At 49.2% G+C, this 21,704-nt stretch overlaps 2 protein-coding genes across 6 annotated transcripts in view; one reads left to right on the top strand and one right to left on the bottom strand.

Annotated features, from left to right (window-relative positions):
• Positions 1-2,153: 2,153 nt before the first annotated feature.
• Positions 2,154-21,704, bottom strand: part of NEU2 (neuraminidase 2) — an 88,525-nt gene continuing 68,974 nt past the window's right edge. For 2 of the 4 annotated variants that reach the window (XM_060624180.3, XM_060624179.3), the window contains 2 exons: positions 7,384-7,588; positions 2,154-6,063 (listed from right to left, as the gene is read on the bottom strand). In XM_060624180.3, coding sequence (XP_060480163.2) covers positions 5,125-6,063; positions 7,384-7,584 — 1,140 coding nt within the window. In that variant the 5' untranslated portion in view covers positions 7,585-7,588 and the 3' untranslated portion in view covers positions 2,154-5,124. Of the gene's footprint in view, positions 6,064-7,383; positions 7,589-12,518; positions 12,714-15,184; positions 15,389-21,704 lie in introns of those variants that run through there. The other 2 variants (XM_060624184.3, XM_060624181.3) reach the window with 2 other exon arrangements.
• NGEF (neuronal guanine nucleotide exchange factor) overlaps positions 20,995-21,704 on the top strand; it is a 109,817-nt gene continuing 109,107 nt past the window's right edge. For both annotated transcript variants that reach the window (XM_060624176.3, XM_060624177.3), the window contains exon 1: positions 20,995-21,196. In XM_060624176.3, the coding sequence (XP_060480159.2) occupies positions 21,010-21,196 (187 nt within the window). In that variant the 5' untranslated portion in view covers positions 20,995-21,009. The remainder of the gene's footprint in view (positions 21,197-21,704) is intronic.

Consider the following 21,704-nt stretch of genomic DNA (forward strand, 5'->3'; position numbering starts at 1 on the left):
AGCACGATCTCAGCAAATCTCACAGATAGAAGACCAGAAGAAAATGTGCCTCTGCCTAGTGGGATTACGGGTGGTTTTATCCTGCCTCTTTGTACTTCCAAATGGTTGGCATCTATTCCCTTGAAATCCTCCCCTAAAAACAGTACAAAAATGGAATTTGAAAAAGAAACACCTTGCCAAAAGTACAGTCAGCTTTCTCACCTTGTGAGCAGTGTGATTAAAGTATCACATTTAAATACTGGATTTCTTCCTTTCTTCTTCACGGGATGGGGATTTGTGTGGGCGGTGGTGTGGTGCTGGCTCTAAAATCTCACAGCGCAGAGCAGGGACTTGGAGCACCAAGCTCTCCGACGCCTCTCGGCTCTGCAGGAGGTGCTGCCTTCCCAGACGCCCGGGCTGGCATCTCTCCGCCCTCCCTGGTGAGGCCACGAGGGAATGCCAGCGAGGGAGGCGTTGCGCCCGGGGCTAACCAAGGGCACAGGCTCCAGAGACAGGCCGAGCAGAGCTCCACGTCCCAGAATCTGGACACACAGACCCCTTTGTACTCCTTGCATGGTCAGACAGGGACAATGGAGACAACTCAGCACAGAGGTGGGGACACTGGTCAAGGGTCAGAAACCCACTTGCTTTCCCGGCCCTGCCACGGGCTGTGTGGTCTTGAGGAAGTCATCGGACCTCACCGAACCTGCTGTCACCTCCTCCCGTCCCTCAGTGAGGAGGCTGGACTTAAAAGACTTCAAGTTCACTTCCGTCTCTACAGGCTAACATGCTGTGTCTCACCACATGTGGCCTTACCTCTAAGAATGGACAAGTTCCAGTAATTCTCTGTGGCTATCGTGCTGCCCCCAGCTCATCGCGCTGTGCAGAGACAGAGTCTCTCCTGAGAGGGGCAGATCTTCTCTACGGGCACCACTGGGTCGAGCAGACCACCCTGCCTGCCCTCTCTGCGGGGCCAGGCTCTGGGCCTTCCGAGGTGACCGCCCTGGACGTGCCCCAAGCCCTCTCGTCTCCTCGGCCTCACACGGCAAGGGGAGGGGCCGTGTATCGGTCTGTGGATACGTGTATGTCTCCATGGACACAAATTATAGTAAAAATTCAGTTTCACTAAATGTACTAAATGTATCCTGGATTGGATCCAAGAACAGAAAAAGGACATTAGTAGAAACACTGGTGAAACCCGAAGTCTAGAGTTTAGTAATAGTGCATCAACGTTAATCTCTTAGTTTTGATACGTGTACCACAGTTACATAAGATGTTAACACTAGGGGAAACTGAGTGTGGGATATATGGGAACACTCCATACTATCTTCGCAAATTTTCCGTAAATCTAAAATGGTTCCCCCTAAAAAAGTTTATCACAAAAATTCATTTCTGGGGCGCCTGGGTGGCTCAGTCGGTTGGGTGTCCGACTTCAGCTCAGGTCATGATCTCATGGCTCGTGAGTTCGATCCCCGCATCGGGCTCTGTGCTGACAGCTCAGAGCCCGGAGCCTGCTTCGGATTCTGTGTCTCCCTCTCTCTCTGCCCCTCCGGCGCTCATGCTCTGTCTCTCTCTCTCTCTAAAAAATAGGCATTAAAAAATTTTTTTTTAATTAAAAAAATTCATTTCCGAAGTTTTATTACAACCCAATATAATATACTGATTTGGAGGTTTAACTAGCAAATCCACTATTCAGTTGAACTTTTAAGGTACACAAATCTTGTGTGTACGGCTCATCGAATTCTCACATGAGAATTAGCCCTCCTCCGCTGCATCAGATCAAATAGTAGAATGTTTCCAGCACCCAGAAGACTCCTCCTAGCTCCCCATGAACAGCTATCCTCCTCCAGAAATAGCTACCTTCCTGACTTATACACCACGGATTTGTTTTGCGTGTTCCTGAACTTCATATAAATAGAGTCATCAAGTATGTAGTCTTTTTTTTTTTTTTTTTTTTTAATTTTTTTAACGTTTTATTTATTTTTGAGACAGGGAGAGACAGAGCATGAACAGGGGAGGGTCAGAGAGAGGGAGACACAGAATCTGAAACAGGCTCCAGGCTCTGAGCTGTCAGCACAGAGCCCGACGCGGGGCTCGAACTCACGGACCGCGAGATCATGACCTGAGCTGAAGTCGGCTGCTTAACCGACTGAGCCACCCAGGCGCCCCAAGTATGTAGTCTTTTGAATCTGGCTTCATTCGCGCAAATATATAATGTCTGGAAAACCACCTACACTCTCGTGTGTAGCAGTACTTCATTCTTCTATTGTCGTGAAATATTCCTTTGCGCGAATATTGCCCAATTCGGTTATCCATTCTGATATCGACGGACATTTGGATTGTTTCCCCCTTGGGACTCTTACGAACAAAGCTGCCAGAAACATTCTTAATACGTGTCCTTGGCAGCTATATGCATTCGTGTCTTTTAGAGACGTACTGCAGAGAGGAAGTGCTGGGTCATAGAGTATTTGCATGTTCAGTTTTAGTAGATACTACTGAACAGCTTTCCAAAGTGGTCACGCCAGGTACGCTTCCTCCAGAAATGCATGAGAATTCCGGTCGCTTCACGTCCTTGCCAATACCTGCTGTTGTCGATCTTTTTCACTGTAGTCATTCTGGTGGGTATCTCATAGTTTTAATTTGCATTTCTCTGACAAACGTGTTTAGCAGCCTTTGTGATATCCTCTTTTGTGAAGTGCCTGTTCAAGTCCTTTGCCCATTTTCGTTGGATTGTCTTTTTCTTATTGGTTTGTAGGGACTCTTTATAGATTCTGGATACAAGTGCTTTGCCAGACATGTGTGTTATAAATATCTTCTCCCCATCTATGGCTTTTCTTTTCACTCTCTTAGTGGTGTTTTTCAATGAGTGGATAAGTCCGACTTTAACCAAATCAACTTTTGCTTTTTTTCACTCAAATCAGAAGACTTTGATATTTGCATACATTTAGAAGTAGAAGGAAATTTAGAGATCTGTGCTAGCAGTTCTTGATCCTTATGTTCACTAGGATAACTTGAGGAGCTTTTGAAAAAAATACTCATCCCTGGACGCCACCACCAGAGATTCTGTATCAGTTGGTCAGGGCTGGAGCCCAGGCATCACCACAGTTTATAAGCTTTCCAGGGAATTCTAAAAAGCAGTTGTAATGGAGACCCACTGACTTCTGTGAATGGAGAGAGTCTAAGGGAATAATTTTCTGAGCTTGGCAGTGTCCGGATGTCTTAATCGTATTCCCGACTCATCTCAAGACCCTTAGCAGATGATTGACTTTTCCAGAGGAGTTAGCAGAGGCCAGCTCCCGACACAATCCTCGGTGGGTCTTTCTCTAATAAAGCTCTCAGTTTATCTGGGACGGTCCTGGCTGATGCCCACTGTCTTGGTGTAATTATTAATAACATTCTCCTTTCACTCTCAAAAGTGTCCTGATTTGAATAACACACTGTGGCACCACCCTACCTCTTAACCTCTTAGTGCACTGCTCCTGGCCTGTGTGGCCCTGTCCTCGCTCTCCTGACCAGGCTTCTGGCCTCTGCATAGCTAACTTTGCAGGGTTTAGAAGACAGCAGGTGACATCCCCAACGCAGAGGAGCTCTACCTTCCACCCCAGCAACGAGCAGGCCCTAACTCCTTATCCTTCCAGCCGGATTTCACAAAACCCCACACAGAGAAGTAGCACCCAGATAGGAGGCCAGGGCCAGGAAACACCCAGAACAAAAGCCACACCTCCAGCTCCCTACCCTGTGAAAATTCCATTTAACCACTGCCTGGCCACATGGAGACTCGGCTCCGTTGCAAGAATCCATGACTGTTGTCATCGATCCCTGCCATCAAACTATTAGACTGATCCAATCAGTAGGAGGGGCTCTGATGGGGGGAGGGGGCGAATGGACTTGGGACATATGACAAGAAGCATCAGCCCCCTCCACCCGGGTCGGGCCCCCTCTCAGGTTATCACCCTCATGACAACCAGAAGCGGCCTTCTCCCTGCTCTTTCTACACAGCAAGATCTACACAAGCACACCCCTGACCCTCTCTCTTTCCACATGGTGGCATACCTGTCATGGCAAAGGCTGAACGCCCCGGAGAAGCTTTGTGCCACAGACGCACATCCAACAGCCCAGCCCCTCTTGCCCACTTCCCTCTTCTGAATTATCTGATTCGTCTGAATTTCATTCCTACCTTTAGCCACATCACCTGTACAAAAATAACTTAGGATGGATGACTGTAGCAGGTTGAGTGGTGGCTCCAAAAGATAGATCCACGTCCTAACCCTCAGAACCGGAGAAAGTGGCATCCTTCGGGAAAGAGTCTATGCAAATATAATTGAGTGAAGGATCATCCTGGGTTACCCAGGTATGGAGAGAAAAACACAGGGGAAGGGGAGAAAGCCATTCAAAGACAGAGGCATTAAAGGGAGGTAGCCGTAAGCTGAGGGCTGCCTGGGGTCACCAGATGCTGGAAGGGGCAAGGAAGGGTTCTCCCCAGGTCCTGCTGACACCTTGATTTTGGACTTCCGGCCTCCAGAACGGTCAGAGGATGAATTTCTGTTGTTTTAAGCCACCAAGTTTGTACTGATTTGCTACGGCAGCTTGAGGAGTTACCTTAATTTTCCTGGCCCCCCTTACCTCCCTGCAAAGCTGTCTCCCATGCTGTCTGCTCTAAAGCATCATCAAACACACAAACACACACACACACACACACACGCACATGCACACTCACATGCACACACACCCCTCTGCTAATTTGCATCTTTGTCTCCGTCTCCTCCCAGGAACATGATGAGCGTTTACCAAGAAGAAATGGGCTGGACTCGACCATTTATCAGAACCCGCACAGAAGCTGGGGCCGGGGGGGCAACAGGCAGGCTGAGCCATGCAGAGCGACGTCTCCCCATCTTCCCTGTCGAGGGGCTGTGGGAAGCCAGGTTCCTTCGACTTCTGATTGAAAACCGAATCCCTCGGAAGGACGGAAACATCCAAGCAGGAAGAGAGCCAAGAGGCAGACGTCTGCACACGGTTTCAGTGAGGGGAGCCGAGAGCTGGCCCCCAGAGCCCAGAGGGAAACCCACGGGCCTCTCACTGGGGGTGTTCAGGAGGAAAGGGGGCCCCAGGCCGGCGGGAGTCCTTCCTGGATGGCACACAGCTGGCTCACGAAGACAAAAACTCAGCTGGGAAGGCTTGTTTCAGGGTGAACGCGAGGAACATGACCGCCTCGTAATCGTCCGATTCGTATAGACACCCGAACTGCGGTGACCCGTCAGGGCCGGTGCCCATGCTCTGGAGGTCTGAGTAAGCGCAGCTGCCCGTGGCCAGCAGGGCGGGCTCTGACCAGGCCGCGGGGCCCGGGCGCGGCTTGCCGAGGTACGCGCCCAGGTGGGCTCTCTGCAGTGGGTCGGTGGGGTGAGTGTACAGCAGCCATCTGTCCGAGGCGTCCGTCCCCGCCCCGGGGCCGGGAAAGCTGACGATGCTCCCTTGGCAGCCGTGCGGAGGCTCCACGAGCTTCTCCACTAGCTGGGCCTCCTTGAAGTCGAGGCCCTCGTTGGTGCTCTCGGCCTGGACCCTGGCTCTGAGGGGGCTCCTCGCGTTCAGATACACGACCCTCTGCTCTGCACCCCCGACTTCAGCCACCTGACACTCCACGGTGTCCTGGGCCACGAAGTTCCCTCTCTGCCACGTGTGCCCGTGGTCATGGCTGACGAAGCAGAAGGCAAACGGCGAAGGCCGCCGGTGGGGGTGAAGGTTCCGGTAAGCGTAGGCGGGCACCACCAGACTCCGCGTCCTGTTGCGCAGCTGCAGGCAGTGCCCCGGACCCACCGCAAAAGTGGCCCACTCCTTGTGGGCTGTGCCGATGGCGGGGTCAGTGAGGTCTCGGGCGGGGCTCCAGGACCTCCCGTGGTCGGGGCTGGTGACCTGGCACAGCCGTGTCACGTTGACCCTGGTGTGGAGCTGGTGGTGCTCGGACACCTGCCCCGGGATGGCGATGAAGAAGAGGAAGAGGGTTCCTGTCTTCTCGTCGTACAAGGGGCTTGGGTTCATGGACCGGTGGCCCTCCAGCTGGGCCTGGGCCACCACCTCCTGGGCGTGCCACTGAATGTGAGGAGACAGGAAGGAGGAGAAAAACGACTTTGAAATGGCCGGGGACAGCGGCAGTGGCAGGAACTGCAGTGCGGGGAGACCGGCAGGTGGCGCATCCCACGGGAGAAACGTCAAAGGTCACGCAGCACGCATCCACCCGCGCAACGTCTCCCCGGAGCGCTGGGAGCCCGGCCCCTCCGTACTCCCTCCGCGGCGGCACACTGTTCATTCGAGGGGCTACCGCTGCCGTTTCCAGCAACAGACGTTGCAGAGCCCCCGCAGAGTGCCAGACCGCAGCATACGAAGAGGATCGGGGCACAGCCGTTCCCAGGTTCATCCCGGTCCCTTCCACTCACCAGCCCGGTCCAGTTTCCCATTCTTGAAAAATAAAGCCTTAGAGTAGCTCCAGTAGTCTGGCCATGACGGGGCAGACTGTGACAATCACCTCCCACTTTCCACACATCACAGTCTATTAATGCAGCCTAGGAGGGATAGCACCACAACACCGAGGACTCACAAGGAGTTTCCACGGTTCCTGAGTCTGTGGCCTACACGCAGCAGCTCTGCCCTCTATCTCCGTCCATTAATAGCCCTCCACCAGTGGACGGTTCGAGGGGTAGACACCGTGCCCAGAGCACGATGTCTGTTATGTCGTCTAACACTAATCCCTGACTCCTGGGGGACAGGTGTTACCAGCTCCGTCTCCCGTCCGGGGAATGAGAGGCTTAGACAGCATGGATGAGTTGCCCAAGCCCATGCCTCTGATCGGTGGCAGAACCAGGACTTGAACCCAAGTCCATCTGCTTCAGACCCCACGCTCTGGCTGGGTACTGTGTCATAAAGACCATGGAATAATGATAATAGTATATTAACCCCTTCAAATGTGATAAGCCAGCCTTGGGTGTCTTCATCAAAATTAAATACTTGGTCTACGTGCTGCAATCTCAAGACACAAGTTCCAACCTTTACCTTGCTCCCCAGGTTAATTTTACTAAAAGGATACACTCCCTCCCCCCCGCCCCATGTTATGTGATACTAAACTACCCCTCCCTCAGGTTTTCAGGGATGCGGGGAGCTGTCCGAACATCAGTTTCCCTGTCCGACTTGTCCTGTTATGCAAGAAAGCAGAAGCAGCCAGGCCAGCTGAACTTGCTCACGGTGACCCCATGTGGGTCACCCTCACTGGGGACACCTTCTCCGCCCCATCTCTGATGGGTCTCTGGGCCCCTCTTGGGATTCAGCGTGTCTTGTCCCTCTGTTCCCCAGACGCCGGCCATCTAAGGATGTCGTGGCCCCTGGATTCCCAGCACGTGTAGCCTAGCCCTGCCTTACCTGGACCTGATGGGTGGATGCGTCATAGCTTCCTCTGCGCAGGACGATCAGCTCTGCGTGCTCATCCTTCTTGCTTATCCGCTGTTCCGCGAAGGCCAACACTGTCTTCTGCTCAGGCAGATACAGCAGAGCGGGGATCCTGTAGGCATGGGCTCCTGACTGGAACACTCTCTCCTTCTGCAGGATGGGGCACGACTCCATGGGGCTTGGGGGAGGGCACAGGACAGGCAGGTGAGTCTCTTGCATTCACATCCTGAGACGGGGCCACGGTCACCCTCCCAGGCAGGGGCTGCTCACCCCGCGGGCAAGCCACCCGACGTTGGGGTGGCCTGTCCTTCTTCCCAGTGGGGGCTCATCCCCCTTTATGACATTCCAAGACCCTTTCTGCCAACTGTGCACATGCCCCTCGTAGGGCCCGGCAGCCGTGTATGCGTGAGACATGGGAGACGAGGTCTTCGGAAAAGAGTATTCTGTGCCGTATTTTTATTATAAGTTAACAAACCTCCTTACAACAGATTCGTGATAACCTTCAACTGCTTTTCCCAAACCCAACTCATCAATCAAATGCTAAACCTTGAGTGGGAAAGGAGTGCTTGCCGAGGGGCGCTCCGCAGCTGTCCGGCTGCCAGAAAATGACACATGGGAGTTTTTTTTTATAACTGCAGAGCCCTAGAAAGTTGCCTTAGCAAAAAGAAAAAAAAAAAAATGTGGGGAAAAAAACAGGCTCCATTCTCAAGGCTCTCGTCCCCAGGCTGCCTGAGGGGAGGCCCAGTTGCACCCACCATGGGGGCGCCCCGCCCCCCCCCCCGGGGCAGGGAGGGGGTGCAGGCAATGGAAGACAGAGGCTCCTGACACCCCACCCGGGCTGGAAGGGTCTTCCGGACATATAAGAAAATAAAAGAAAAAAAAAAAAAATAAGTATTTGGCCAGAAAGGGTAGGGAGAGCTGGAGGTAACTTGGTGATGGTGGGTGACAGTGGTCCCTGTGCAGGGCCACCTGGTTCCCCCTTCAGGGTGACTTCACCCCCAGCTTCAGGGAGTGCTGGCTGCAGAACAGATGGGCCTCAGCTGTCAGCCCAGGGGAGGGACAGGACTGCCAGCAGCTGAAAAGAACCGAGATCATACCCCAGGAAGGGCTCCACCTGCCAGCCAGCCTGCCCAGAACGTAAAGACTTGGCTCCCTCGTCCTACCTGGGATGCTCTCAAGGACCAGCCCAGCTCCAGGGCTCCCGTGGGCTCCACTGAGGCTTCCCAGACACGGCATCACAGCCCCCCTTCTCCTGCCTGCTCCTACTTGCCTTCCACCAAGCTGACCCCAGGAGGCGCCCCCACAAACCTGTCCATTTCGGAGCCTGCTTCCTGGGGAGCCCTGCCTGGAAAGTGGGGTGAGCAGTAAGCAGCACACAGCCTTTCCTCTGCACCCTTTCCTACCACGTCCGGGGATTCTCTAAAAGTTAATTCAACATTTCTGAGAAACGAGTGCAATCTACCGGTATTCTATTCAATCCACAATGAATATTACTGCTAGGCCAAAATAACAAAATAAAACTAATGAGGGCAAACACTGCACAAGGTAAAAATGTGTGATTGCCTAAACGTGAGCGGAAGAGGTAAGTCTTCATGGTAAAATCTGGACCTGGAAACTGTCATCCAGGAACATGGAGTTTAGTAGACAGAAGGGTGGCTACGCTGAAACTTTGTTATGAAATGTAGGTGGGAGGGGCGCCTGGGGGGCTCAGTGGGTTAAGCCTCTGACGTCCCACTTCGGCTCAGGTCCTGATCTCGCGGCTTGTAGGTTTGAGCGTCTGGGCTCTGTGCTGAACAGCTCAGAGCCTGGAGCCCGTTTCAGATTCTGTGTCTCCCTCTCTCTCTCTGCCCTTCCCCTGCTCACGCGCTGTCTCTATCTCTCAAAAATAAATGTTAAAAAAAAAATTAAAAAAAAAAAAAGAAATGTAGATGGGGAAGAATCAAATATGATTAAAAATAAAAATGAAATGGGGGAGAAAGAGGCAGGGTAAACAGCGTTCTCCAGAAAACCGATCAACAGTTTATTGGGCGTGTATCTTGGGTAATGTACCTAGGAGTGGAATTGCTGGGTCATATGGTAACACTAACTGCCTGACTGTTTCCACATCAGCCGCAACATTTTACATTCCCACCAGCCAGGTCAAGATTCCAATCTCTCAATGCAACACTGGTTATTGTGTCTTTTTGATAACAGCCATCCTACGGGGGTTAAGTAGCATCGCACTGTGGTTTTGATTTGCATTTCCGGGATGGCTAATGAGGTTGAGCTGGTGCTCACTGACCATCAGAGTTGGATTTTAGCCTGGAGGCAATGGGAAGATTTCCGATTTGTTTAGGCAAGGCAGTGATCTAACCCGATTTATTTTTTAGGAAGTCCCTCTTTTGGCCCCAGGGAACTGTTGCTGAGGGTGCGGGGGGAGGGGGGGGTGCGGGGGGGGGGGGGGGTTGCAGAAGATGAATTTGTTGCAAGCTTCCAGGTTTGCACTGTTTTCCAGACACCTTCCTTAGAGTCTGCTCTCCTTTAGGGTGGGGACAAATTTTTCCATTCAAATAGTAAATATTTATTGTGCTTCTACCTTGGGCCCTGCATTGTTCTAGAAACTTGTGAATATGCTTTGTGAATAAAAACAAATAAATAAATAAATCCGTGGACTGGTGGAGTTTGTGTTCTAGTGAGGATGCGAAGGGTTTAACTTTATTGCCAAATACCAATAGTGCTCGCTAGGACAGGACCTGTCTGAGCACTCGACAGGGATGGCCGTACCTGACCTCACAAATGCCCCCACCAATGCCTTGCCCTCTGAAAACCTGTGAGGCTGAAAGCCACGCCCCTGTGGGAAAAGAGCCTGGCATGGAGGGGGAGGCTGTGGACATGTGCTAACCCTGTCCCCTAGGGGCTGCTAGGCTGTCTTTGCCCCATGTGTATTTTGAGCCAAAGCAGACACAGGAGGGCAGGTGCGGAGGAAAAAGAGAATCTGGAGGGCTCGTCTCATTTTTGGCAACTCAGCACCCGCCCGAACTGGCACACCCACCGACAATACCGATCCAAAAATGTCTTCATAATCATCATAACCAACACCTACACGGCCTTTACGAAGGGCCGGCACTCTTTTAAGTGCCCTGCTATATTTTAAAAAGTTTTTTTGTAAATTGTATTTATAAACTGTATTTTATTTTTTTAAGTTTATTTATTTATTTAAAGAGAGAGAGCTCACGCGCACACGCACGCGGGTGGGGGCCAAGGGGTAGCGGCAGAGAGAGGGAGAGAGAGAATCGGTGCAGAGCCCTGCATGGGGCTCGATCCCAAGAACCGTGGGATCATGACCTGAACCGAGACCAAGAGCTGGACACTCAAGCGTCTCAGCCACCCAGGCACCCCTATAAATTTTAGTATTTACAATACAATTTATAAATATTCACTTATTTAATACCTGTGACACACTTACGAAATCGCCACTTTTTTTATCCCATTGTACAGATGAGGAAACTGAGCTCACTAACACTTAAGTGCCAGAGGTGGGACTAAAGACACTTCTAACTCCCCGCAGTACTGACTCTGGGAGGGGTTCTGGAAAATGCCATCTTCTGGCACCTCGTGACATTTCTGGTGCTTTATAGCACCTCGTGTTGGTAGCTGGCCCATCTGGACCCAGCTCTGGCTCCCATATCATGGCAGCAGCTTGAGAGCAACATAGAGAGAAGAGAACTGAATTAGGAGTAAAAAAATCAGATTCTAGTCCTAGGTCCCCTCCCTCCTTGTGTATCTTTGGGCAAGAACCTACCTCCCTGGGTTCCATCTCCCCACTTGACAAGAAGGGAGCTATAGGAGGTGACCATGCAGGCCCCTCCATCTCCAGCGGGGGCTGACTCCTTGGGGGAGGGGAGGGGAGGGGGCCTCAGCATAACCCAGCCTCAGATGCCACCATCCAGGCAGTCAGCGAAGTGACAATGTCAGGCTGAGCCATGAGAAACCACCACACTGTAGGTCAAAAATGGTTGAATTGCAGTGATTTCAGATGGTCCCACAAAGGAACCAGCGGCTGACATGGCTTGTGGTCTTGTGGGGCCCGGGCCCAGAGCAAAGCATCTTACATAAGGAAGCTCACTTCTCCCCACCCAACCCGAGAGGCTGGCTTTAGTGCTGCCATCTAGGATGTAGGGAAACTGAGAAGTGGAGTCAGGGGGGCAGGAGGTGACCTCCTGGAGTGGGTGGCCCCCCAGGTACGAGCCTGGAGCTGCCAGATTCTAGAGCCCACACCCCTAACCACTGGGCTCTGCTGTCATGGGACCCATAGCTGAGACTCAGATCGAAAAGGCTTTCCTAGAAAACACAAGCAGTCCGGCCTGCCTTCTCTCTCTTGTTGAGAGGACAGCCTTATGGGTGCCTTTCACATCCAGAGGCCTCCATGTGCCCACTTCAGGAAGATACCTTGGCAGCTTAGATGTGCACTGAGCACCCTCTAGGTGCCAGGAAACAGATCAACAGATAAGTGCTGGTCCCTGCCCTCCAGGAACCTCTAGTAATAAGAGAGAACCAATAATTTTGGGAACAAGACAAGAGGCACTCGCTGCAGCTTTTCCCAGGGGAATAGCCCTTGTTCTTGGGGGTTAGATTTGGGGGGAATGTTTGCCTGTTGGCTACCATGTTGAAATACCAGCTCTCCAAAGAGCAGGAAGCTGCCCGCGTCTGGATTGCCCACAGCACCAGCAAGGCAAGCATGTGGGGACCACAACACTGAAGTTCCAGCAGCTTCTTTTCCCAAGAAAACTCTGTTTCCAATGGGTTCAACAACTCAGCCTGGGCCCAGTGCATTGCTGGGATTCCTACCCCGGGCTGAGAAGAGCTTTCTTGATTCCCATGACAGTATAGGACCACTGAGCTGCCTTCTCGAAGTCCAGACCAGCTATATAACTTGGGGGCAGAATGAGAAGTTTTCCTGAGCTGACCAACTAGAGCCTTCTCCACATCTTTCTCCATCCGGCAGGTACTCTGGGCTCCCCAAGAACAGAGTGGGTGCCAAGACAGGGGGTTGAGGGTGATGAGCTGTCCTGCTCTTTAGAACTGCCATGGTCTAAGACATTCCCATATCGCTGTCACTTCATAATTACCTTGCACAGAAGAGCTCTTGCTTATGTTAACAAAGGAACAGGTAGGTCAGTTCCAAGAAAAGCTGTTGGTCAGCTTTTGGAGAGTGTTCCGAGTCAGATCCTGGCGCCTGGGTGGGAAGTCAGAGTATGTAGCAGAGGCAGTGGCAATCCAGCTTCTAGAAGAACAGTGGGGCTCCTGAGTTCCTCTGGGCTCATCTCGAGTCTCAGGGCCTCCTCTATTGTGCCAGTGCCTATATATATCTAAGGGAGGCCCTATTTCTGTCACCCACTCATCTGCCAATGTGCTCCAGGGCGATGCCAGTTTCCAGGCCCAGCCCTGGCCCAGTTAGGACGCTGGTACTCATTAACCAGGAGGAAGTCTGTCCAGGTCCCTGCACAGTCATAGTGAATCAGAATGAGCCATGGACAGCCTGAATCAAGCTTGCTTCTGAAATGGCTGCAACGAGCAAAATGTGTGCCCAGCAGGAACCAAGCTTCCCAAGGCCTGGGACACTTTGGAAGTACAGGGAGGGCAAGAGCAAAGGCTAGAGCCATGCCGGACTCGGCTCCTTTTCTGGCTCTGCCAGGGCCAGCTGGGTAAGGAGGGCAGCTTTCTTGACCTCTTGGACCCCAGTTTCCTCCTCTGAAAAATGGTAGAAAAAACATCACAGTAGATTCCAAGCTGCATGAGAGCAGAGACTATATGCCTCATCTGCTACTACAACCCAGTATTGAGAGAAGTTTCTGGTATATCATCGGTGCTCCATCAGTGCTCATCAACTGAGCAAACGGATGAGGCTACCTTTCCGGGCAGGGCCAATGCCGTGAAGATCATACAAGATAAACCCATTTAAATCTCTTAACCCAGCATCCGGCATGTGGCAAGGACTCACTAGGTGCTAGTACCTGGCAAAGAGCCCTTTTCTTCCGCACCCACCATACCCAAGCCTAACTCATGGACCGTGAGTTCATTCCCACAAGGATGAGTCATCCGCGTGTGCACAGCCAGAAAATACAGAGCTTCTTTAACTTATAATGGGGTTACATCCCAATAAACCCATCAGGAGTTGAAAACACCACACATTGAAAATGCATTTAATACACCTAACCTACTGAACATCCTCGCTTGGCCTAGCCCACCTTAAACGTGCTCAGAATGCTTCCAGTAGCCCGCAAGTTGGGCTAATCGTCTAATGCAGAATCGTCTAACACAAAGCCTATTTTGTAATGAACTGTCGCTTAACTCATGTAATGTATCGAATGCTGTGCTGAAAGTGACAGGACGGCTCTGTGGGCACAGAACAGCTGTCAGCGTACCAGTCGTTGACCTTGGGGGTCGCCGGCTGGCTAGGAGCCCCCGCCGACCCGCCGTCACGAGAGAGGATTGGCTGCACATCACTAGCCCGGGAAAAGAGCCAAATTCCAAGCGCCATGTAGGGTTTTCACTGAATGCATACTGCTTTCACACCATCTCGAAGCTGAAAAATCCTAAGCTGAACCGTCGTACATCGGGGACCACCTGCATAACCCACCTCGCCTCAGCTCACCACCAGACAGTGTGGCTGAGGCTGAAGGAGCTGGAAAAATCAGAAGGCCGTCCAGCTGGTTCAAGGTGCGCTTTCTGTTGCAGTCTAGGACGGGGGGCTGAGGGAGGTCTTCCTCATCTGTTCCCCTCCCGTCCACGGAACAAAGTCTTTTCACAGTACCATGAGCTCCAGACGGGTCTGGTAGCTCAGAGCCAGGTACAGCCACACCTTGGCACGTTCTCTCCCAGGGGTCAGCTCTCTCTGGCTGCCTCACAGCAGAGGTGTCCCTTGGATGGCACGTTCTGGGCTCCCTGTCCTGCTCTGGTCTAGAGCCCTCTCAGTGTTCTCAGAGAGACAGTCGTGGTCTGACCTTGAATTTTTCTTTGAAAAGAGCCACACCCGAAGGCCAGCCTATGTGAAAAGCCCAGTAAACCCAGCCTCCTAGCTCTGACTCATACCCCATGTGTGGGAAGTCTGGGAATCACCTTGAAGCTGATGCCTTTACTAAGTCCTTCTTGTGTTCTGGCTAACTCACTGGGCCACGGAAGAGGTGTTTTAAAAGTGGGTTAATAAGCGTAGGCATAGTGACTGGTGAATGCAACTGCTATCCATCCATACAATGAAATATTAGGTACCAATTAATTAAAATCATGTTTTAAAGGGGAACCTGGGTGGCTCAGTCACTTAAGCGTCCGACTGCAGCTCAGGTCATCTCGTGTCTCATGAATTCGAGCCCTGCGTTACGCTCTGTTGCTGACAGCCCAGATTGGGATTCTGCGTCTCCCTCTTTCTCTGCCCCGCTCACACTCTGTCTCTGTCTCTGTCTCTCTCCAAAATAAATAAACATTAAAAAAATTTTTTTTTTAAATCATGTTTTAAAGATTAGGTAATGCATGAGAAAATGCCGGGGCGTATAGAAATGAGCTTGGGGCACCTGGGTGGCTCAGTCGGTTGAGTGTCCGACGCGATTTCATCTCAGGTCATTATCTCATGATTCGGGAGTTTGAGCCCCGTGATGGGCTCTGCGCTCACTGCACAGAGCCTGCTTGGGATTCTCTCATTCTCTCTCTTTCTCTCTGCCCTACATCCCCCAAAACAAATAAATAAACTTTTTAAAAAAGTTTAAAAATGGGTTTGATTCAGCATTCAAATTTAACTTACATTTGACTCCAAGGGATCAATTGATTAACTGTTCAAAAGTATTCATCGAATACATCCTATGTAGCCAACACCATGCTGACCGAGGAGATGAAGAGAGGTCATGGATGAGGTCCCAGAGCTCCAAGTGCTGATTATCTATCTGGGGGGAAAAGACAAGCACACGAGCTACAGAGGCCAGAGAAGGTAGATATATTGCTCAAATGACCAAATCTAAAGTTGTGTCTATCTAAGCTTTTTTTTTTTTTTTTAAGATTTTATTTTTAAGTAATCTCTAGACCCAACATGGGGCTCAAACTCACAACTTTGAGATCAAGAATCACATGCTCTACTGACTGAGCCAGCCAGGTTCTCCATAGCTAAGCATTTTTTAATGCAACATTTTAATATTTCGACAATTTCTATTTAGTTCTTCTTTGACACTACTTTTTTTTAAAATTATTTTCTTCCACCCTAAAAACAAATGAGCTATCAAACCATGAAAAGACATAAAGCGTATTACTAAGTGAAGGAAGGCAATCTGAAAAGGCTCCACACTGTGTGATTCCAAGTCTATGACATTCTGGAAAAGGCAGAACAATAGTGACAGTAAAAAGATCAGTGGTTGCCAGGGATTGTAGAGGTGGGGTGAGTAAGTAGGGGAAACATAAATGATTTTTTTTTCCTGCAGTGAAAATGCTCTGTAATGTACCAAAATAATAGATACATGTCATTATATATTCATCCAAACCCATAGAATGTACACCATTAGGAGTGAACCCCAATGTAAACTATGGACTTTGAATAATAATGATGTGTCTGTGAAGATTCATTTATTGTAACAAACATACCACTCTGGTGGGGTTGGTGATAGTGGGGGAGGCTGTGCACGGGTGGGGACAGGGGGTAAATGAGAAATCTCTGTACCTTCCTCTCAATTTTGCTATGAATCTACAACTGCTCTAAAAAATGAAGTCTTAATTTAAAAAAAATTAATTTCCTATTCTTGTTTTATATAGTTTACTACTTTACCTCTTTAAGCACTTGAAACAGACTTATTTTTTAAATGTCGCTTTTTATATTATTCCATTGTTTTCATCTCCTCCTATGTCAACTCTCATTTTTATGGAACGTTTTTCTTCATATTGGACTTTCTCAAATGTTTTATGATTTGTTACACTAATGTTTTAATCATTTATATTCATTTATTCCTTCATATTGGTCTTCCCCAAATGTTTTATAATTTTTATGTATGAGCTCATCCTCATTGGGGATTATCTTTTGGGGGTAGCGGTGGAGATGCCCCCAGAATTGCCCCAGATTGTGGATGCCTCCCCACAGTTGTCTCAACCTAAGTCTTAAGGGTTCACAGTTTCTCAACTTTTTCTTAATTTCTGTCTTAGAGTATCTGTACTTTGTAAGTGGCAAAAGCTTTAACCCCATGTACAAACCCAGCTTGTTCTCTATTTTCTTTTCAGCGATTCTCTTTCTACCCATGGCCTGGGACTTCTTTTCTTTTTTACGTCTGAGACATAATTCCTTTCTAAACTTTCTGCTGTATTCAGGTCCAGAGTATTTATTCTTGTGCCCTCACTGCTGGGAACTTAAAACAAGCATACACCCTGGCTATGTCTGTACAGTCCCTAATAAACTATCTCACCAGCTAGTAAATAGAAATAGAAATAGAAATAGAAATAGAAATAGAAATAGAAATAGAAATAGGTAAATATAGAATTACCTATTTATTTATGGCACCTGGAGATTTACCTTTCTTACTTTTGAGATCAAATATGTATTTGAGATCAAATATGATATATGTAATATATATATATATATATATATTTTTCCAGCATTTCTGTATGTTCAGGAAATTTCATGTGACCTTGGGCAAGCTACTGAACTTCTGTATACCTGGCTCTCTCATCGTAAGACTGTAGTGATGATTAAACAAACTAATTCGTGTAAAGTGCTTAGAACAGAGCCTGGCCCAGAGGTGGTCAATAGATATCATGGTAATTATTCATGCTTCTGCTCAGTTCCTTTCCCTGATCAGGACTTTATACATTTCAAATGTATTTAAAAATTTTTTAACATTTTTTTAAATTTATTTTTTTGAAAGAAAGAGAGAGACAGAGCACTAGTGGGGGAGGGGCAGAGACAGAATCTGAAGCAGGCTCCAGGCTCTGAGCTGTCAGTACAGAGCCTGATGTGGGGCTTGAACCCATGAACTGGGAGATCATGACCTGAGCCGAAGTCAGATGCTTAACCAACTGAGTCACCCAGGTGCCCCTCAAATGTATTTTTAAAACAACCACTACAATTTTTTAAATTTAAAACATTGAAATTTCCTCTCCTCTCTCCACTCCCAAGAGCAAACTCAACACAGGAAGTTAGACAATCTTAAAAGAAATTCTCTTAATAAGGAATTCAACTTCATACACTTGAATATTCAATCTCTGCCAATGCACATTTATAATAGTCATTTTAAAATGATTATTTTGTGATTATTAAGTCCATTAGTGATCTATCAAAAATTATCACCCAGAAAACATCACAAAAGCTTCTGATCAAGGACATCGCAGGTTTTGAAAGGGATTTCTCAGTGCCTTAGTCCATTTGGGTTCCTATAACAAAATACCATAGACTGGGGGTGCTTATAAACAACAGAAATCTATTTCTCACAGTTCTGGAGGGTAGGAAGTTCAAGATCAAGGCACTGGCAAATTCAGTGTCTGGTGGGACCCCTCTTCCTGGCTCCTAGATGGCCATAGTGGAAGGGCACAGGAGCTCTCCAGGATCTCTTTTGTAAAGACTTTATAGGTTCCTCATAGGCAAATTCTCATGGCTTAATCACCTTCCACAGATCCCACCTCCTATACTATCACTTTGGGGGTTAGTTTTCGACATACGAATTTTGAGGGAAACAAACATTCAGTCCATGGCACTCAGTATCATCCCAGAATATATTACGGGAAGTAGTAGCTGGTCATTAAAGAGTGAAGGACTCCAACGTGTGCAGAATTGGAAAAACACCAAGACAACATAGAACAGTGTGAACATGCTGTGACCCCACCTAAGGAAAATACAGATGTGTGTGTGTGTGTGTGTGTGTGTGTGTGCGCGCGCGCGTGTGTATGAGAGACAGAGAGAGAGGTTATATACAGACAGAACATTTCTAGACTAATGCTCATGAAACTGTTCTCAGAGGTTATGTAAAGTGTTTTTGAGAAAGAAAGTGACAAGATCAGGGCTGTTAGCAGATTCACAAGGCATACGGAGTGGGATGGAGTGGGGAGGACTGGAAGTAATTGAGCCAGGAGACCTGTTTAAAGGACGTTGCACTAGTCAGGATAAGAGCTGCTGGAGGCCTATTCTGAAGCAGTGAGATGGGGTGGTGGAGAGAAAAAAAAAAAAAGAAATCAGATTCACCTTCAAGATGCTACCAATGGTATCCCCAGTGCCTAGCACAGTGACTATACTTACTAGATGCTCACCAAAGGTGTGAAATAAATTGTCTCCCATATGAAAGATCTGACCGTTCCTCTCCCAGGACATCCACTGGCCACCTCAAGATGTAAATCCCACAGACCTCATCATCTCTCTTAAGAGCTCACTCACTCAGCCCTGGGCCCTGGGGAGCAGGGTCGGGAGATGGGGACATAAGCAGGTAGGGCCAGGGCCCACATTCCCCTTGCGCCCCTCTGGCCCTGCCCACCCAGGAGCGTAACCTTCCTGCTCTACCCCTGCCCTCACTCCACCAGGCACCCCACCAAATGTCTGCTTTACTGCAGACACAGCCCTGCACTGGGCGTATGTGGCAGAAGGGGTGTCTCCAAAAAGCTTCAGGCTCACTTCCCTTGGGAGCTAAGGGAAGACAAGAAAACTGCTAATGAGGAAGGGGGAAAGCATGCCAAGAAAATCAGATGGAACCCTACACAGATGCACTCACACACACAGGCATGCATGCCCCGGCTACCATAACACTTCACACAGAGGATCTGCTTAAGATAAGGGTTTTTAACAAGTGCAACAATGAAAGGAGAGTGAGCACGAAGAAAAAGAGTTGCAGAAGTGTAGCATATAAGGACCAGTTGAAGGAAAGGTGCTCCTGAAGAATAGCTTGTTCGGCGGACACACCCTGAAATGCCTGTATATGTGGAAGCCCAAGCAGGAGCCTTTGGTGGTGGGGGACAGTGAAGGCGAGTAGGGATAACTGTATTTATTCTGATATCTTCTGAGCCTAATAATGTGGGGTCTGGCTTAAAGTATCCTGCTGAAATGTTTGTTAATTGAATGAAGGGATGTTTGGATGGATGGATGGATGGATGGATGGATGGATTGGTAGATGGGTAAATGGGTGAATGGATGGATGAGTGGATGATGGATGGATGGATGGATGGATGGACGGATGGATGGATAAGAGACTACTTTTCTCTGGTTTTCAGAGGCAAAACTGAAACCAGTGTTTGTGGTAATCAGATGGCTGCGTAGATAGCTTTTCAAAGATGGCCTGCTTTTTCTTTTTACTTTTCTTTCTTTTCTTTTCTTTTCTTTTTTTTCTTTTCTTTTCTTTTCTTTTCTTTTCTTTTCTTCCTCTCCTCTCCTCTCCTCTCCTCTCCTCTCCTCTCCTCTTCTCTCCTCTTCTTTCTTTCAGCGATCCCTACCTACCGGTATTAATGCCTTTGTGTAATCCCCTACCTTTGATTGTAGGCTGTACCTGACGGCTTTCTCCTAATGAGTAGAAGGCAACAAAAGTGATGGGCTGTTACTTCTGTGAGTAGACTACAAAAGACAGTGACTTCCATCTTCCTGGTGACAAGGTGTCATAGTGGAGAGGCCCATGTGGTGGCCTTAGGCCAACAGTCAGTGAGGAGCTGAGGCCCTCAGCCCAACAGCCCACAAGGAACTGAATGCTGCCAACAACCTCATAAGCAAGGAAGGAGACCCTTCCCCAGTGGAGCTTTGATATGTAATCCCAGCCCCACCAGTACCTGGATTACAGCCTGTGTGAGGCCCTGAGCAGAGAACCACCTAAGCTGTGCCCTGATGCCTGACCCACAGAAACTATGAGACAACAAATGTGTGTTGTTTCAAGCCACCACGTCTGGGATTAATTTGTGGCCAGCAAGAGATAGCGAATACAATGGCTGATTTGAGTTTACAAAAATGAACATTCTGACGATTAAACTTGGCAAATGGTGGTAGTGGTTAAGAATCCAGGTTCTAGTACCAACTGGGCTAGTTTGAATCCTGGATCCCCAACTTACTAGCTGTGTGACCTTCGGCAAGATGATCAACTTCTCTGAGCCTCTGTTCTGACATTCTTAAAATGGGTATAATTCTCTGCTCATAGAGAATACACAAGGATTACTTAAAGTGCTTAAATAAAGTACTTAGCTCGGTACCTGTCACCGAATAGAAGGTAGGTGCTAGCAAGAATAATAATAATGGAGCAAGTTCCCTCACAAAACAGCGAGTGTCCCACACCCGGAAGTGATCAAGCTGAGGCATGATGGCAACGTGCAAGAAGTGAATGGAACCCTGGGGGACCCCAAGCCCATTCCCAAGCTTCAGATTCTAGTGCTGTGTGGCTGCCTAGCTATTGCTGAGGGGTGAGGGATCAGGTGTGCCACGGGACCATTGGGCCTATTACCTTTTACCAGGGTTTGGTAATAGCCGTTGCCGGCCTTGACCATGGGTAAGCACCTGCATTCCTGTATCCTCTGGCCAGGTGTTCAGCCTCCACCCTGTCTGGGCCCATGGAGCCCAGGAAGGTAAACACCCAGCCAGGAAGTGATTGTCACGGGCATGGGGCCAGTTCTGAGCCGACGTGGGTCTGGAGGTCAGAAATGCTTCACAGGGAGCCTTCTCCAGGAGAGGACAAATTACCTGGCTGCAGGCTCTCTGAGACGGGGTGGAGGGTGCACAGATCTTGCTGGGGACACGGCGGCTTGCTCTGGGGCCCCGGACAAGACAGAGGAGAGGTGAAGGAGTCGTCGAGGGGGGCCCAACCCCCCAGGAGCACCTCATTGGCAGGTGAGCGAATGATCTTGGTATTTTTAATGAAAGAAAATGAAATAAGAGATGGAATGGGGGTTTTGGCAGGATTGGAGACACCCCAGGCAGGTGCGTGAAAGGGAAGGAGGCCACCACCCAGTCATTGAGAGACAGCCCCAAGAGAGAAGACAGCCCCAGATTTCACTGCGGAGACCAAGTCTAGTCTTGGCTTCACCACAGCCTCCCGGGACTCAGTTTCCACATCTGTGAAGTGGAGTAATGATCCATTCCAGGCTCCTCTCCTGTGATGGCTCTGGGGGGGCAAGTGAGATTAAAAAAATAATAACCCAGGACTGACTACATAATCTGCAGGGCCCCATGAAAAATGAATTTGTGAGGCCCTAGGTTCAAAATTAATTAAGAATTTCAAAAATTAAGAATGAAAAAATATTAAGAATGGCAACAGTAGAGCATTAAACCAAGTGAGGGGCTTTTCTAAGAGCAGAGCCCTGTGTGGCCGCCTAGGTCACTTGCTCGTGGCTCCAGC

The sequence above is a fragment of the Panthera onca genome, chromosome C1 (genome assembly GCF_046562875.1).
Source record: "Panthera onca isolate mPanOnc1 chromosome C1, mPanOnc1 haplotype 2, whole genome shotgun sequence".
In the NCBI taxonomy this organism is placed as follows: domain Eukaryota; kingdom Metazoa; phylum Chordata; class Mammalia; order Carnivora; family Felidae; genus Panthera; species Panthera onca.